The 18,216-nt window shown below is 46.6% G+C and overlaps 1 protein-coding gene and 1 non-coding gene across 4 annotated transcripts in view; both read right to left on the bottom strand.

Annotated features, from left to right (window-relative positions):
* Nucleotides 1-6,622: 6,622 nt before the first annotated feature.
* Nucleotides 6,623-18,216, bottom strand: part of LOC135905311 (uncharacterized) — a 105,515-nt gene continuing 93,921 nt past the window's right edge. For 2 of the 3 annotated variants that reach the window (XM_065436333.2, XM_065436332.2), the window contains exons 8-9: nt 14,917-15,095; nt 6,623-6,734 (exon numbers count right to left, since the gene is read on the bottom strand). In XM_065436333.2, the coding sequence (XP_065292405.1) occupies nt 6,641-6,734; nt 14,917-15,095 (273 nt within the window). In that variant the 3' untranslated portion in view covers nt 6,623-6,640. Of the gene's footprint in view, nt 6,735-14,911; nt 15,096-18,216 lie in introns of all 3 variants that reach the window. The other variant, XM_065436334.2, reaches the window with a different exon arrangement.
* On the bottom strand, nt 17,679-17,751 carry TRNAS-GGA (transfer RNA serine (anticodon GGA)). The gene has a single exon. It is a non-coding gene; the product is annotated as a tRNA-Ser (tRNA).

The raw sequence follows: 18,216 nt of genomic DNA, 5'->3' as shown, positions 1-18,216 counted from the left end.
TAGTTTGGTTCAGCTTTGCAACCTGCGGAACCGAAGCCTGCAGGCCCACCTTCGATGATGATGGAGCAGCACCTGCTACTGCCACCAGGGGGGCAGGCTCAGTTATTACCGGACCACTATCAGTCACCGCAGTAGACTCCCAAGGCTTTTGCGACGCTGCCCCTTGTCACGCCACCTCGGAAAAACTTGTGTAATCTAAGTACGGAAGACGTTTCCTTGCTTCCTGATATGTTATATTTTCTTTTACTTTTCGTGCAATGATTTCTTTTTCTTTCTTCCATTTAGGGCATGTCCTGGATTAGGCTAGGTGGCTTCCATCACAGTTCACGCAATGTGGAGATAAGTCACAAGTGTCTGATGGATGATCGTTCGAGGTGCATTTCGCGCAAGTCTGCCTTCTTCGGCATGTCTGAGATCTATGCCCATACCTCTGGCACTTAAAGCACCGTCGAGGATTTGGGATGTACCGCCTAACACATACTTTGATATAGCTTGCATCCAATGTTCTAGGCAGCACACTAATACCATAGGTTAGTACAATGTGCTTTGTTGGAAGTTGTTTATTGTTCCTGCGCATTAGGATTCTTGCTACCTTGATCACATTTTGGTCCTGGAAAGCTTCAAGCAGCTCTTCGTTACTAAGGTCCAAGAAGTCGTCGTCACAGATTACTCCATTGTTCGGGTCTCATGGTTCGATGTGCCGACACAGTGACTGCTACATCGCCAATGGATTTCAAGTCATTATTTTTGTCATGTTGAGCTTTACCTTTAACAAAAGGAACAGTTTTCCACTGGACATCTGTGGCTTTATAGCCAGGTCCTATAGTGTTTGCGAGGCATTTCGCCACCAAGAAAGGGAAGAATTTACGTACGCTCGTGTTGCCGTCACTGTGGATTACTTGGTACTTATTGAAGTGTTCTTGATTGTTTTTCAAAAAGAATTGAAACGTTGCATCGGTGCGCCCTCTTTTTAGAGTGCGATCAAGGGAAAGTGGTTTACTAGAAGTCATATAGGGGTCTTGAGTTCGGCAGCAGCGCCAACCGCCCACCACCAAGCCCAACATGGGGACGGAGCAAGTCTTACGAGTAAGACAAGCCCTCGTCAGTTGTACGGTGCTACTATAACCGAATCTGGAGTACCCAAGGTTGGCCACCCGGACAAGGTTAAGCCTCACTGCCAGGAAAGTCGGAAGTAAATAGAAGAGAGGAGAAGACAGGAAAGATTGCAAGGAAGAGAGAAAGACGAAGAATAGAGAGGCGGACAGGAAAGGGCAACTACCGACTTCCCCCGGGTGGGTCAGTCCTGGGGTGCCGTCTACGTGAAGCCGAGGCCAAAGTGGTGTGTTGCCTTCACTGAGGGGCCGTAAATGCCTAAACACCCGAGCTCGGCTCAAGCGCCAGGATCCCCTTTTCCCCGGACATGTCAAAGCCGCGCACGGTTAGACACGGGAGAGTCCTACCCCCATGTCCTTGGGTACGTGGTGTCGCAACACACCAAGCGCCTGCAGACGAAGACGCCCTTTCGGGGTAGAATTTACAAAGTAAACTACACGAAAAAAAATATATCGCAGTTACATTAGCTACATCTCTTGAGCACCCCAAGCCGACAACTTCCTTTATATTTTTTTGTAATTTCCTTGAAATCTACACATTGTGTCCGAATAGTGGCAAATCATCTACCCATAAAACAGCAAATTTCATAGCGCTGTGTAATCTGAATTTTGAGCGCTTTCAAAGTGTTATTTGGTGCAGTTGATTGAATCGTGGGGGAGTTATCATTGCTGAGTTTCAAAGATGCAATTTTGTTATTTGAGTTTCTCAACGTTTTCTCAACTATTTGAGGAATCTAACATGCAACTGCTTCAGTTATGATATAACATTTCTTTAAATGCCACGAGCTTCAATAATCGTGCAGTGTGTTGCCAAGCACAGTCATTTCTCGTTTCCAATGTCGACACAATATTGTTTGAACAGCAGCTGATATTTGTCATTTAACTTCTCGCAACAATTATCTCTCGTGCAAGGGCGTCAGAGCCAGCGTAATTTTTACAGGAATTCTACAGGAAAACAGGAAAACCCTGTTTCATTTCGGGAGGCTCAGCTCCGATGAACGCGACTCCTTCAAAACATTTACGTATTCCGTAACGGGGAGTGAGTAAGCAGGCTACAAACCTTCACGTTTACCGCCCATTGCGGCGTGTTAAAAGTATGGAAAATTGGGCGATCTTGTGTAGCTTCGCGGTTGCAGAATGGGGCGTGCACAGTGCCGGGTGATCTCCGGTCCCGCTTTTGGAACCATGAAGTTTGTCAAGGCCTGCCGCGCCGGCCAAATGCTCAAGACTGCCGACGCAGAGCTGTTTCAGCCATCAGAACTGGCCCTCCCAAGGAGAAATTACCAAGTAGGGGCATGATTGTTACACTGGTAGTACAGTGAAAGCTCGTTAATTCGAACTTCAATAATTCGAATTTATGGATAATTCGAACTGTACGATTTGGTCCGGCCAAGCTCCATAGAAGTCTATGTATAAAAAAGTCCGTTAATTCGAACGCGAGAAGGTTCCCTCACGGGTAATTCGAACTACGCTCGCCTGGCACACGGCCAGAGAAGCGCGCCTACTGCCTACACACAAGGCTGTATTGCCTCCAAAACGGAGAGAACGGTGAGAGAAGGCAAAATCGGACAAAAATCTAACCGACGCGGGGTCAGCCGGAAGGCAGCGGCAGCTGCCGCCTCTCCGTTCTACATAACCTCGGAAACTTCTTGCCCGTTGCGAATCTCGGAGGCTTTGCAAATCTTGTACAGCTGCTAATGTTGTGCGGAGATGGCACGGCAAGCTCCAAAACACAGCGAATCAAGTACGTCGCAGCTGCGCTTGCAATCAAGAACCAACGAATCAGGGCCTTCGCCACCTTCACATGTTCAGCGTCTTTGTCTCGGCAGTCTTCATCGGTTGTGCACCTCTGTTTTCAGCTTAGGAGGTATCGGCCGTCGCGATTCATTGGAATGGTGTTAAGCCTCGGCTAACGTTCGTTTCGCTGGACATCGGTGGTGTGGCACAGTCGGACCCAGAGCTTCGACTTGAAGATGGCGTGTGCCCGCGGCACAGGCCATTACTTTCTGACACGCCAAATTTCTGACGTGCCCTACTGCTTCCAAATCGCACTGTACTGTTGCCCTCCTTCACTTTCGTTAGTTCGAACTTTCGTTAATTCGAACTGAAGCGGCTTCCCCTTGCGGTTCGAATTAACGAGCTTTTACTGTAATCCCTGTCGTCTCTGAGTTGCCTTTTAATGGAACGTTTCTTAATGTGAACGTGGCGCTGTCTTCAAAACTGGCTGATGCTTCCTCCATTCCAGCGCGGCTTGTACTGGGCCTTACGTTATCAATGTTCGTGATGGACCCCAGTGGCTGGCAACTTGTGCTGCCATTGTCAGTGCCACCTGTATGGAATAAAAGTATAGTAAAGGTGCTGATGTGCCGTAGTGCAAGAGCCATTCATGGGAAATGGATATTTCGTGCTCATGGTGCACGGCAAGAAGCTTTTACTGGTAGGGGAACGTTACCGCTGTGCTTCCATACTTGGTGCTTTTTCTTTCTGCAACTATGTCTTGAATGCATGCACGAGCTTCTTGGTAATAGGGAAGCCGAGCACGATCAAGATTGTGCAGTGTTCCATTCCTCTGAAGCATATCACGTTTTATCTCAAACCTCGGGCAGAACACGACAGTGCTCGAATGAAAAAAAAAGACATGTCGTTTTCTTGGGCGTAAAACCCTTGACCCACTATATTCTGTATTGCCAGGTAATAAACACATTAGATGCCTCAAGTTCTTGCTCATTGTTCATCCATTACGAGCAGCAGACATAGCCCGATGGAGAGGACGACATACTGAAAGGACGCATTTCTACTGAGGTATTTGAGATTGTCAACGTATGCCCTTAATTCATTGTCGTTTTATAACCGATGGGTGCGCCATCCAACGATTACTCGCCTTACAGAAACTGAAAACCCGACGCCCATTTGGTTTCTCCTGTAGCTGAATTTCTTAAGCAACGGCTGTAAGCACTGCATGTTTAGCATCTATTTACGAACGCTAAAACGGCTGTCCTCGCCCATGTCCTCGCCAACTTTCAGAAAGATTTGCTGAATGCGCATAAGAGTCGTGTTGCAGACAGTACATTAGCCTAGAACGAAATGCGGGAGTATGACTTTACCATCTGGTCAAGGAATTGGCGCCATACTGCCGCAGCGCGACCACGAATTTTGCGAAAAGGTTGTTTCATATGCAAGCTGCGTTCGGACTTCCGCGGGAAAGTACTCGATAGGTGAACAAGAGTGTTTGGCTGTCGTCTGGTCCATTCAGAAATTTCGTCCATACTTCCACGGTCGACATTTGACGCTTGTGACTGACCACCATGCGTTATTTTGGTTGTCAAAAATTTTTTAAAAATTGCCTGGATGCCTTGGCCGCTGGATACTCTGATTACAAGCATATAATTTCGATGCCATACACAAGTCCGGAAGGACGAAACAAAAGGCCGACGGTCTTTTACGAAGCCCATTACCACCCTCATTCGACCACATTACATCACCTTGACAAATTGGCCGCACGGAGGACGCATCGTCTATACACCGACATCCTCCTTGATTCCATTATATGGCTCTTCAGAGTTTTCCCCTCACCAGTGCGCAGATTCGTATTGCGATGGTACCATCAATCGCCTTAGTGGTGTTTCATCTCCACCTAATGCCAGGCTACGGAAACAGCTCAAACTGTTCAAGTTCGAAGACGACGTGCTCTACCTTTGCATTTTTCACCCAGAGCGCCATCGATGGTTTCCCGTTATACCGCGCTCTCTTCGCGCGTCAGTTCTGCAAGCCTCACATGATGACCCTATGTCAGACAACTTGGGTTACTGCAAAACACACGAGCGCATACGCAGCCGCTTCTTTTGGCCAGGTCTTTCCACAAGTATAGCTAGATATGCTGCCTCGTGCACGCTTTGCCAACACCGTAAACGACCTACTACTGAGGTTTTTTAGCGCACGAAAAGGGACTAGAGACAATGGCAAGACGCGGACACTGTCTCTAGTTCCTTTTCGTGCGCTAAAGGACCTCAGTTATGGAATACCAACACGCCCTAACCAACGCTATTTCGACCTACTACTGCGCCGATCGGGACTCTACAACCACTTCCTTGTCTAGCAGAACCCTTCTCTGTCGTCGGCATTTATCTTTCGGGCCATTCCCAAGTACTCCAGACGGCAACAGATGGATCGTCACTGCTGTTGACCACTTGACCCAGTATGCTGAAACAGCCTCAGCACGTTCAGGAGCTGCCTCACAAGTAGCGGCCTCCTTCTTGCAGGCTGGCTACTTGCGTCGCGGGGTGACCCACGTTCAGCGACTGAGGCAAGGCATTTCTTTCAAGCACTCTTAATCAAGTTCTTCAAGCGTCCAACAGCGTGCACAAGAGAACGTCTTGCTACCACCATCAATCCAATGGCCTAACAGAGGATTTCATCGCACGCTGTGCGACATGCTATCCATCAATATTCAACCTGACCATTGTAACAGGGATGCGATTCTCCCATTTGTAACATTTGCATACAATACGTCTGTTCAACTGACGACTGGATACTCTCCATATTTCTTAGTATACGGCCGCCTCTCAACCTCATCACTCGACGTTTCTTATCTGGCCCCGTCGATGCATCACCATTCAGGTGCGACCAGTTTGTGTCTCGTTTTGCCCAATGTCGCTGTCACACCCATATGAACATTGAAACAAGCCAAGAAGATCGCAAACATCTGTACGATGTCTCTCACCGCGTCGTTTCCTACCACCCCGTTGACGAGGCGCCCCTATAGAAACCTGCACGAACACCCGGTTTATGCGAGAAGCTCGAGTCTCGATATATGGACCCCTACAAGGTCATAGAGCAGACCTCGCCGATGAACTATCGCGTTACACCTGTTGAGGCCCCAACCGACCGACGCTGCCGCGGAACCGAGATCGTGCACGTTTCCCACATGAAGACCTTTCATCTCCGTTCCACTGTCTAACGTGCGACCAGGCTGGCCGCTTCCGTCCACGGGAGAAATTAGTGTAAGCATTTATGCAGACTTCATCTTCATCTGTACAAAGTCATCATCAAAATGGGCTCATGTTAATTTTTGCGTAGGCGCCATCTTTAATTCTAGGAAAAAAGCGTCGTCTCGACCGTGGTGTTTCAATATATATGTTCTACATAATTTATCTATCTTAGATGAAGCATTGTTTCACAAATGAGGTAAAAGCAATGATTTCGCCTTAAAAGTTATCACGAAAGAAAGCCTATGGGAGTTCATTATTCGGTTAATGGCGAGAATTCGCATCCGCTGCGTGGTAAACGGTTTGCACAGAATAACACTCGTTTAAGACGTAATCTTGAGGTCGCTTGTCGCCGAAAAAGAGAACGCATATTTAGGTAAATGAAATGCCTAATATCTAACTGAAGAAAAGTGAATTAACGCGCCTTTTTCGGCTTTCTTTCCACCGATAGCACTAATCAACTCTGCATGGCAATATAAGTCTCAGTTACTGTTGCAGCAGAAGAAAAAAATGGATACGAAGGGATAGAAACGTTTGTATTTATTACTGAATGCTACATCGGAAGTCGATAAGTGCCTGTATTATCTGCCGAAGTTCTAAAAGGTCCTGGTGAAAGACATGTGAACGACCGCGTGGCCTGCAAGAAAAAAAGAAATTAACACGGAGATCTTTTTTGGTGATGACTATGTCTGTTATTAGGTACAAATACGAATGGGAGTTTTCAGTTGTCACAAATAAATCCTACGCATCAGTATTGCATAAACAAGCGTCTTCTAGTACCTTTCAGTGTGAAACAAGCCCATTTTTTACACCGGAACGCATTGGGGACACTGGCGCTCGCTGAGATTCACTGGAACGCCATTGAGAACACTGGATAAGAGCTGTGTCACACTGGACCAGACGTTTGTTCCACTGCCATACCAGTGGGGCGCATTGCTTTCTGCTGGACACGCGGTTATTTTCACTGCAGCTCACTGGCTCGCAATGGAAATTGCGCCGGTAGCGTTGGTGCCCCACTGGTTCCAGTAGGCAAGAAGGATCGGGCGAGAACCGGCATTTTCAGCAAGGTGTGGCGGCAGGCACGCTAAGGGGATAATATAATATATGGGGTTTTACGTGCCAAAACCACTTTCTGGTTATGAGGCACGCCGTAGTGGCAGACTCCGGAAATTTTTTGACCAGCTGGGGTTCTTTAACGTGCACCTAAATCTAAGTACACGGGTGTTTTCGCATTTCGCCCCCATCGAAATGCGGCCGCCGTGGCCGGGATTTGATCCCGCGACCTCGTGCTCAGCAGCCGCTAAGGGGATAGGCGCTGGTGAATATTAAATGCTTTGTACAATTTCATACCTTGATACTAGTCTTTTGTCTTAAATAACGCTATATCTTTGTGTCATAAACATCTATTTCGTATCGCAGCTTCGAATGAAGGTGCGTGATCTGTCCTGTGTATGCATGCATGTTTTACACCGAAGAAGAATTTTGTTTCACATTTTCGCTTTTAATTGGGCTTATAACTGCATTGTTGAACAAAACCATGCAAACGCAGAGGAGGGCTCGTTTTGAATGCTTGCAGGTAACCTATGACTGCGAGTTGTCGCCGTTGTCGCAGTGTTGTTAAATTGACGTGAAACTCACAAGTCGTTCAAACGCATTGGGACGCACCCCGAGTTCGATGCCTATCACTGAATTATATTACCGCACCGACAACAAAGCTGAGGCCCCTTGTGCGCTTCTAATTTCCCTAGCGTACAAAACTACAATAGATAAAAGGCCTTGAAGCTCAAACACACGCACTTTAGCATTCGTGAAGTACCTGCGCCGAGATGGGCCCCTCCAACCAAAGCTTAGGCCTAGCGTGAGTGAGTGAAATAACTATTTCGGTGGAGAGAAGACGCAGGGAAGACTCCGCGCCAGTCGGCTAGTCCCACGTAGGGACCGCAAAGCCGAGCTTGACAGCCCGATCGGGGGCACACTGGATGGCCAGAGTTTGGTCGTTGAGTTCAGCGCTGCCAAAGAGCGCAGCCCACTTATCCTCGCTAAAGCAGGAGCCGATGGCTTCACACTCCCACAACACATGATCCAATGTTGCCCTTAGTCCACTGGCAGGGCAGTCTGCATTGGGATACATTTCAGAGTATATGGCATGAACAATCGCAAGGTTAGAATAAGCACGGGCTTGTAAAAGTGGAAGGTTCACCGCCCGCACCCTGCATAAGGCGGGGTGTGGGAGGCAGAATACCCGCCTTGACAGATACTAGTGTTTGGTAACCTCATTGAACGTGAGCAAGGGTTCCCCGCGGTGCAGGGAGACTGCTGAGGCGGCACGGTCAGTGAGTCCTCACGCGGCCTCGTGCGCGCACTCAATAGGGTTTGAGGGAGAGCCCTCAGTCGACCCCAAGTAAGCGGGAAACCAAGTGAGAGAATGCAGAGAGATACTTTTGGCACTTTGGAGAATGCGCAGGGCCTGAGGGGAGACCATCCCAGTTTGGTAGGCCTTAACGGCTGCCTTGGAATCGCTATATATTGCCTCTCTGAGACCATCGAGCGCAGCAAGGGCGATTACAACCTGTTGAGCTACCACGAACCTCGAGGGACGTGCCGTAGCGCAGCAAGTGAGCCTGGAATTGGAGTCGACGATAGAGACGCCGAATGCCTCTTGTTTCACATAGACCGCGGCCCCCGCGAAGCTTGCCTAAATGTGGTTATTGCGGACATGCTGTAGAGCTGTATCCCTGGCCCGACGTCTGCCGACGTTGTTTGCGGTGTGCATATTGCGGGGAAGGGGCGCCATGTGCAGCTCAGACTTGATATCGCTGGAAGTCCGCACGGCGTCGGAGCACTTATCAACAGGATTGAGGCACATCTTGTCGAGTATCTTACGACCCGCCGAGGTGCCGGATAGCCTGAGCAGCTGTGAGTGCTCTTGTGCCTCGATAATTTCTTCGAGCGTGTTACGTACTCTGAGCTTGAGCAGGTTTTCGGTGTGGGTGCTTACAGGTAAGCCGAGGGCAAGCTTAAAGACCTTTCTGGTGAGGGAATCGATCTTGTTCCTCTCTGCAACATGCCAATTATGCATGGCCGTCAATTGTAATGTGGCAGAGAACAAAAGCATGTATAATGTGGATGCGATTGTCTTCCTTGATTCCCAGGTGCCTGTTGGCGATCCTCCGAATGAGGTCGAGAGCACTCTCCGTCTTGGCGGTAATCTTTCTCAGCGTGGTTCCATTGGCACCGTTAGACTCGATATACATCCCCAATATTCGAAACGAGTCCACACGGGGCACCGGGGACCCGTCACCTCTGAAAAGGCGTCACCTGTGACGCCAGTTTCCAATCTCGATGGGCGCCGCCTCTGAGTGAGTTATCTTTCTAAGAATTGTTGATTCTTCAGCACAGACGGGCCGATAGCGTGTAGACGAACTCGGCGGATACGCAAGGCCTAGTCGGCCAAGAAGTTGATGCTCTCCTTGGCCGACGAGGCCTTGCGTATCCGCCGAGTTCGTCTACACGCTATCAGCCCGTCTGTGCTCAAGAATCAAAAACTAAGAAGGATAACTCGCTCTAAATTTCAGCTTTCGCATCGTTGTTCTTAAGTAAACAATCTTTTCGCGTCTACAGTGTCAGCACAAAAAGCGATACGCGCCGATATTACGTGCTATTAACATACGTACATGTGCTGCCGCCGGAGGCTGCCAGCACTTTCCTACGCTTCTCTGACGAACATACTTGACTAGACAGACCGGTACATTAAAACGCGCCCTTAAACTAAGAAAACCTTGCATGCCCCTTGCATGAAGAACAAGAAACGGCTATACAAATCGGCCGTAACAGCGCATACAGCGTCTCGGGTTGATGGTTCATTTAGCACATTTTAGAAGTTAAAATACCAATCACAAAATAAAATAGTTATTGTGGCGCTTCCAAGCATACTACTTAATATGGACAGCAATGTGTTTTCTTTCTTATTGAGCCGTAAGTATTAGTTGCCGGCGTTAGTGCATATACAATGTCTGTTCGAGACGTGTCTCTGTGAAACTGAAGCTGCACCTGAATCTACATGGTAAATTATCGAGATTTGTGTGTGTTTGCTTGGCCTAGTGGTTAGATTCGGGGCGTGGTATCTATAGGTCAGACGATCGAATCATGGTCGAAGCGTTTGTGCGTTTGTTTCTTTAATCGCACAAACACGCTTTGTCTTTATTTCTGTATTACAATGAATACAAGTGATTTTGTGCTCTAGAGCTGCTTTTCGCACTACTACCCCACGTCTGCTCAGCAGCCCAGCATCAGACGCGTGACAATGGCGCATCAGTCTACATGGCATGCTCAGGAAGCTCGTTAAAGTAGCCCCAGGGATACCCAGTAACGCTGCAACTGACAAACTCATGAGTCTAGGGGTTCACAACACAATGGAAGAAATCGCGGAGGCCCAACAGCTAGCGCAACACGAAAGATTGACAAAGTCACAAGCTGGCAGGAACATATTACAGGCAATAGGTTCAGAACTGAATACATCAAGGAACCCAATAGAGGCTGAAGTAGAATGAAGGACTGAAGTTAGGAACAAGATCAGAACCAACCCTCTCCCCAGAAACATGCATCCAGAATATGATGTCGAAAGGAGAAAGGCAAGAGCTAAAGAACTCTTGCAGGAAATAGAGCAGCAGAACCAACTGGCAGATATAGTGGATGCTGCCTGGGTGAAAGGTAAAGAAGCATATACGGCCATTGTATCAAATTATCAATCAAGGGAAGGTACAAGACGCTCTCACTATTTTTACCAAGTACCCCACGGTGGCGGAACAAGCGGCAATTGCTCTAGCCATCAGGAGTAATAAGTGGGCCTGCATTTACAGTGATTCGAAATCCGCTGTAAAGTGTTTTCATACAGGCTACGTAGTTGGAGTTGCAGCTAAACTTTTTGAAAACATTGGGATTGTGACAACTGAAATCCGATGGTTTCCTGCGCATATGGGGAAAGTGGACGAGACTCGGGTAAACCTCAATGAGGTTGCTCATGACTTGGCACGAGGACTTGCTAACCGTGACAGTCACAACCGAGCCGTTCACCATCAAGTCTGGGAATCTAGAGATCATTTAATAACATACAATGACGTTACCAAACATTACTATTTAGGACGCAGACAGTTCCCATTGCCACATTCAATATTGAAATGGGTTCAGGCAGTTTCCCTGAGCTTATTGCCAACGGGTACACATCCCACACCGTACACCATTAATAAAATATATCCAGAGAGGGAGATTAAGATGGACTGCGATTGTAATGGCATCATTGGAATCAGACATATGCTGGCGGGGTGTCCCGCGACTCTCTCCAACCTCGTTTAAGAATGGACACAGTGGGAGAAAAGCATTCAAAGCCCATTGTTTCAGGACCAACTAAGGGCAGTCCAGAGGGCCCATGATGTCGCTGAAAGGCTTGGCCTTACAATGCCAACGAGGGAGCGGCCCGCCTTGTCTTGAGAAGTCGAGCCTCCGGACGTCATTACAATAAAAGTGTTCACACACACACTGGATATTGGCTTTTGCAAGAGGGATAATAGGCATTTTTTTCACGCTTTTGGTGGAGTTAACGGGTATACTTGAGTACGATCCTGATGTTTTTACTGTTCCTAATCGGAACAGAAATTCTAAGACAAAAGCTTGATCGCTTTATTTTTCATTTTCAAAAAATTCCTTTCGTAATTGTTTTGTGCACTATTACGTGGCCCATTTGAGTAACTTTGAAAAGAGGCTGCAAGAAGGCACACATCGGTACAGAAAAAAGTGAAATGGAGTATGACATGTTCGCTCCTACGAAGTGCGTTATAAGAAAAAGCTGTAAAACAAAAGCTATGTATAGGCTTTTTCTTTAAGGCCCGTAGAGTGGACGAAAAACTGAGAGACTACACTTGAAACCCCTACAGCTTTGCGTTACAGGACGTCGCATACTGAAGAATAGCAAGCTTCTGCGCTCGAATTTCTTTCAACGCTAGAGCACAATACTCGGATAAAATGACTTTGGCAACTGTATCGCGATTGCATACACCGCGATTTGATCCGTTGGTAGGATGACTACGGTGCGCGCACACCCGCTCAGCCCGGCGTGGGTGCGCACCGAAGGTCAGAAACGTCAACACGAGAGGAGAATCTAATATGAGATGATGACGGCTTAGTGACATCTTCCAGCGTCACTAAGTTTCACAAAAAGTGAGTTTAGGGCCTCTCCTTACTTTTGCTTTCCTCCATGACACGATGGCACAAAAAGGGCTACGAACCCCCGACGTTTGGTGGGAGTCGAACCCATGACCTTCGCTGTTAATTAAGGCGAATGTAATTAGAGCACAGTTAAATAGGATAGTGGAAATGAGGCACTTGACTTTTAGCGTTAACTTAGGCGAAGTTAAGTCGGGCACTCAAGCCCGCGACTTTGGCGGGAGTGGAACCCAACACCTTGCGTTATTGCATAACGTCTAGGCTTCGCGCGGAGATCGCAATGCTTTCGAATTCATCCACGCAAGGATAAGTAAGGGCGCTTGAATGTTTTGTTAGGAATATTTATTCGCAATGGGACCTCTGGGACTGATGGCCCCTGCACACGCATTTCGGAAGCTGAAGCCGCAAATGGTACAACGGACAAATACGACACAGTAAATACCGCGAAGGAGCGTGTGTTGATGATATACGAACAACACAACTCGTTACCATGAAGATGGCTGTTTTCGCTGTGATAACATTGGGCTGTCAATGTAAACGAGTGCTGAGAAGGAGAGTTTGGCAAACTCTCCAGCTTCCTCTTTCTTAACGCGACAGTAACTGTGTCACAGAAGACCCGGCGTCGGCGTCCCGCCCCCGACGTCCAGCGTTGTACGTCGCGTCGGCAAAAATAATTTCGAACCACGCATGCCTAATCACGCAGAGCCTCCATGTGGCGCAAGCAAATTGCTGAACAAATTGAATTTCTCAAGGTATAATACGTAGAAAAATCGTAAAGTACGGCTTACACACAACCTCCAGATGATGACAGCGTCGGATTGTAGTTTGACTATACGAGAAAACAATTCTTTTACGCAAAAACTACAAGCAAAACCACAAGCCTCCTTACCACCGTTTCTATCATTCATAGAGCGGCTATGTCTTCCCAGATTTGCGCAGGCAAATCTCGAAGGCCATAGCGGCGCGCCCGCTTCCTTGCAACATTTTCAGATGGTGCTCGACTCCGCCGCATTGTCGTCCGTCCATTGCTCGCCTTCACGCATAACGTTCACCGCCAGCATTTCCCGGTAAAAGTGACGCTTACATAATGTGGAGTTGACGTGAAGCGCGAGAATCACTGGGATTTTTGAATACTGCCATGCTCCTCGCCTAAAGGCGAAGCTTAAGCGTCCTTTAAATCCTTTATTTAAATATTGATTGATTTATGTAGGGAATTTAAGGGACCAAAGCTACACTGAAACCAAGCGAGAAGCCTGTAGTGAAGCATAAGGCTTTTCTTTGACCGCGTTGTGCCAGGGAATGAAATGTGTATTTAGAAATGGCACGAAAATATAACACGGACGGGACAAACATGACAGGCGCCACGTTGTCTTATATTTTTGGGGCATGCTTCCTGTTTTATTTTTCGTTTTTTTTGTGCATGTTCTCTAACAAGTGAAACAATACTAAGGCGTAGACCAACTGTTGGACGCTTTCAGAATTAAGAATACTCCCAGTTTCGCCCGAAAGGCGAAGCATCGGTTGCGATAGCAAATTTGTGGACACCTATATTAAGTTTGGATAGTACTTTTATCGGCCATGCAAAGTTGTAGACATAGTCATAGTAGCGAAATTAGCAACCATGGTGTTACGCGTGTCGAAGAAAACATATGCACATCTCACTCGATGTCCGCGAAAACTCGCTAGGAACACGCTGGAATGAGGAAACACGGCAACAGCAGCGAGCGAATGGACGTTGGTGCTGCAGGTTGGATCTTGAAGTTGAAGTTGAAGTTTATTTTCACCACTGCGCTAACTAAGCGAAAAAACAGCGGGCGGCGGAGTCTGTACACGTCGCAGATGGTTATCAACCATGGCAAACGCGGAAATGCGCTTGGAGTGTCATACTATTTGCTATCAGAAAATAAAAAGAAATAAATAAAGTAAGTACTTAAGTTGCAATCATGCACCAAGTAGCCTAGCAGCACGCTTTAGTCATTGGCAGCCGTGATATCGACCTCAACAATACGTAACTGCTGTGGCCGAGGGTCAAACCCACGCTCACCAGCAGATGTATAAAGCAACTTAGCCAGTCCGGCAGGTGTGACGTCAAAAAGGCCAAAACACTGACACCTCGACAGGTGAGAATATATTCAGTGACAGGCATTGAACTTATATTCCTACAGTAAATTCTACAAATTCTACAAAAGCACCAGTGCTCCAAACTCGTGCTCACCGAGCCCATATACTACAGCAGCAGGGACGTGTGCGCAGCCTATAAACAGGAGCGTGATCGGGTGCAGTAAGAAAATCAAAATCCTCAATAGCCAGTCCAGTTTGCCACAGTGAATACCAACATACAAAATTGTGTAAGAAAGCTCTGATGCATAAGACGGGACAGAAACCCAGACGCAAATATAAAATGGGCTTCATGAACGCAGACGTGAGAACAATAAAGGCACAGCTTCATCTGCATTAATAACTGTCCCAGTTCGAGTTCAACCGATAGGGAGGTTTCCGGCAGATATAAAAGAATTCTCGAAGGCCAAAAGGAAGATGAATAGTGTTTAAAAAAAAGAAAGATACATTTCTGCCAACACCAACGTTAGAGCTCACTCAACCGCCCAGCTTCGCGTATTCTCAGTTGGGCTTCCTTGTCGTCGATGAGCCCCATCTTCTGCACGGCCGGTAGAAGTTGCGGGTGCCACGCCACGAACTTGAAGGCGGCTTCTGCGCGTTGCGTCGAGCATCCAAGGACGTAGCTGGCGGCGCACTGCACGAGTCCGAAGTTTCGCCTAGTCTGCAGAATCAGAAGTCATAGCACTTAGTGTTCCAGTGAGTTCCATCCGTTTCGTTATTTTATTTTTCATTTATTCACCCTGAAGGAGCTTTTTCAGCATATCGCACACGGGGAAATGAAAAATCGTTTCAACGAACGAAATGACCTACTAGTGCAACATATGATATTACATAATACATACTAGCTATTATATTCGTATATTATGATGCACAATTCTATACAGCATGAAAGGAACACGCAGGCAAACGAAAAAAAATACAACAATATGAACATGAACTAAGGAACGACACTAATGCCCATGCAGCTTTTGGAGTGTGAAGCACGCGAAAAAAAAAAGAAGGAAAATAGTAACAGAGTACACATGGCAACGTAAATAACAAAACGTCCTATTGTTCTTTATTTTTTTACACAACGTTTCATGCCAGAATCTTGGTGCAACTGTGTAGGTATCATCGTTAGCAATTATCGCTGTATGCCGTATAAGACAAATCCATTAGGTTGCTGCTAACTGGAGAAATTAGAACTGCTTACTGCGGAAACACGATTGCGGGTTGTAGATTTTGCAAAAGAAGCTTCATTCTGGCACACTCTTTCTTAGCGTGAGCAAATAAAGCAGCAAAATACTAAGTTGGTGTTGCTTTACTTGTGTCGGAATATCTGACCAACAAGCTGCACGTTTCCTGTAATATTGTCAGCCACTCATCACATTCCGGTCAACAAGAGCTTTTACTCTGCGGCTGCCGTATCAACCCCACTGAAAGGGTATTCTTTAATTCGAGTATTTATATGCTCATAAAAGAACTGCTACAAGATTCCGAACAACGTGTTTTTCATTTGATGAGTGCTATAATGTCAATAGTCCTAGGTATTCAGCATGCTACATGTCCATGAAAGCTGTTATGAAAGGTTGAGGCAAAAATCTCGAGCCTAATTTCTTACGACGTCGCACCGCATAGTACGCCGATCAAGCTTCAGACAACTCTCAAATAGCTGGCTTTGCTTACTGAATTCGTGAAGCTTACTGTGATTAGAAAATATTTGATTAGTCGCATAAGGTAGTTATATTTAATTGTTTTACAGGGGACGTGGGACATCTCTCTTGGTAGCAGCTATAGCGCTAGGTTTAGAGCGCCATAGCATTCCGCGGTGTATTACCGAAATACAAGCATGTCGAAGTTATGAGTTCACATTCGTAACACTTCACATACCTTGGCACGGGCTCCTGAAATATGTTTGGCGTATCCGTTTACACAGATATAGATACGCTATCGTTAGGAATTAATTTAGTGTAAAGGACATGGCACTTGAAACAAACATTTCCCCTAGTGATATATATATATATATATATATATATATATATATATATATATATATATATATATATATATATATATTTATTTATATATATATATCTATAGTCATGTCATACGAGGCCAACAAACGCTGACACCAAGGACAACATAGGGGAAATTACTGTGCTTCATAAATTAAATAAAGGGACGATAAATTGATGGACATTGAAGTGGATGACCAAACAACTTGCCGCAGGTGGGAACCGAACCCACAACCTTCGCATTTCGCATGCGATGCTCTACCAATTGAGCTACCGTGGCGCTGCTTCCCCAACCACTTTCTTGGGTATTTATGTATACTAGTAGAACCCTGGGAGTGTTAGCCAGCGCCACCACTCAGAGACCTTGGAGGCGGACGTGGACCTCTTTGTTGCCACAGGCGCCACGAGAACGTGATCTTTTTGGGTGAAGGCAACTGGTCAATAAACCCGCACATGCTACCTGAAGGCATCAATGTTGCCGGATTCGAGACCCTCAGTGTTTGTTGGCTTCTTGTGATAAGACTAATAAAAATTGGGACCCTCGGTTAACCCCCTTCCTTCTCGTGTGTGTGTGTATATATATATATTATCGCACGATCGGGAATGGGTGTTTCAATTCAAGTGCCATGTCATTTAAGCTAGATACAACTGACACCAAGGACAACATAGGGGAAATTACTTGTGCTTATTAAATGAAATAAAGAAACGATAATATAATGGAAATCAAAGTGCATGAAAAAACAACTTGCCCCAGGGGGGGGGGGGGGGAACGATCCCACGTCTTCGCATTACACGTGCGATGCTCTAGCGAATTGAGCCACCGCTGCGCCATTTCCCCATTAACATTCCGGGGTATTTCTTTTGCTGCTAGAACTAACCCTGGGAGTGTTAGCCAGCACGACCGCGCACAAACCTTGGCTTCGCACGCGTAAGCGAAGTCGTGGGATCATTCACCATATCCAGAAAGTTTCTTCACCCACTTCCAATTCTAATAATTTATAATATCTCCATTTCAATTAGTAAGTACATGTATTCCCCTGTGTTGTCCTTGGTGTCCTTGTTTGTTGGCTTATGATATATATATGTGTATATCTAAGAAAGGGGGTTAACCGAGGGGCCCGATTTTCATTAGTCATATCATAAGAAGCCAACAAACACTGACACCAAGGACAACATAGGGGAAATTACTTGTGCTTAATAAGTGAAGTAAAGAAACGATAAATAATGGAAATGTGGATGAAAGAACAACTTGCCGCAGGTGGGAACCGAACCCACAACCTTCGCATTTCCCGTGCGATGCTCTACCAATTGAGCTACCGCGGTGCTGTTTTCCCATCCACTTTCTTGGGTATTTATGTGTCCTAGTAGAACCCTGGGAGTGTTGTGGGTTCGGTCCCCAACTGCGGCAAGTTGTTTTTTCATCCACTTAAATTTCCATTATTTATCGTTTCGTTACTTCACTTATTCAGCACAAGTAATTTCCCCTATGTTGTCGTTGGTGGCAGTGTTTGTTGGCTTCTTATGATATGACTAATAAAAATCGGGCTCCTCGGTTAACCCCCTTTCTTCTCGTTTATTACATAACGAGGGTCCCGAATCCAGCAACATTGATGCCTTTAGGTAGCATATGTGGGTTTATTGACCAGTTGCCTTCATCGAAAAAAGATCACGTTCTCGTGACGCCTGTGGCATGAAGGACGTGCCACGTCCGCCGCCAAGGTCTGTGAGTGGCGGCGCTGGCTAACACTCCCAGGGTTCTACTAGGACACATAAATACCCAAGAAAGTG

This window comes from Dermacentor albipictus, chromosome 3, assembly GCF_038994185.2.
Source record: "Dermacentor albipictus isolate Rhodes 1998 colony chromosome 3, USDA_Dalb.pri_finalv2, whole genome shotgun sequence".
NCBI classification, from domain to species: domain Eukaryota; kingdom Metazoa; phylum Arthropoda; class Arachnida; order Ixodida; family Ixodidae; genus Dermacentor; species Dermacentor albipictus.
The sequence above is the reverse complement of the archived record's forward strand: the minus strand, read 5'-3'. Positions and strand labels throughout refer to the sequence as shown.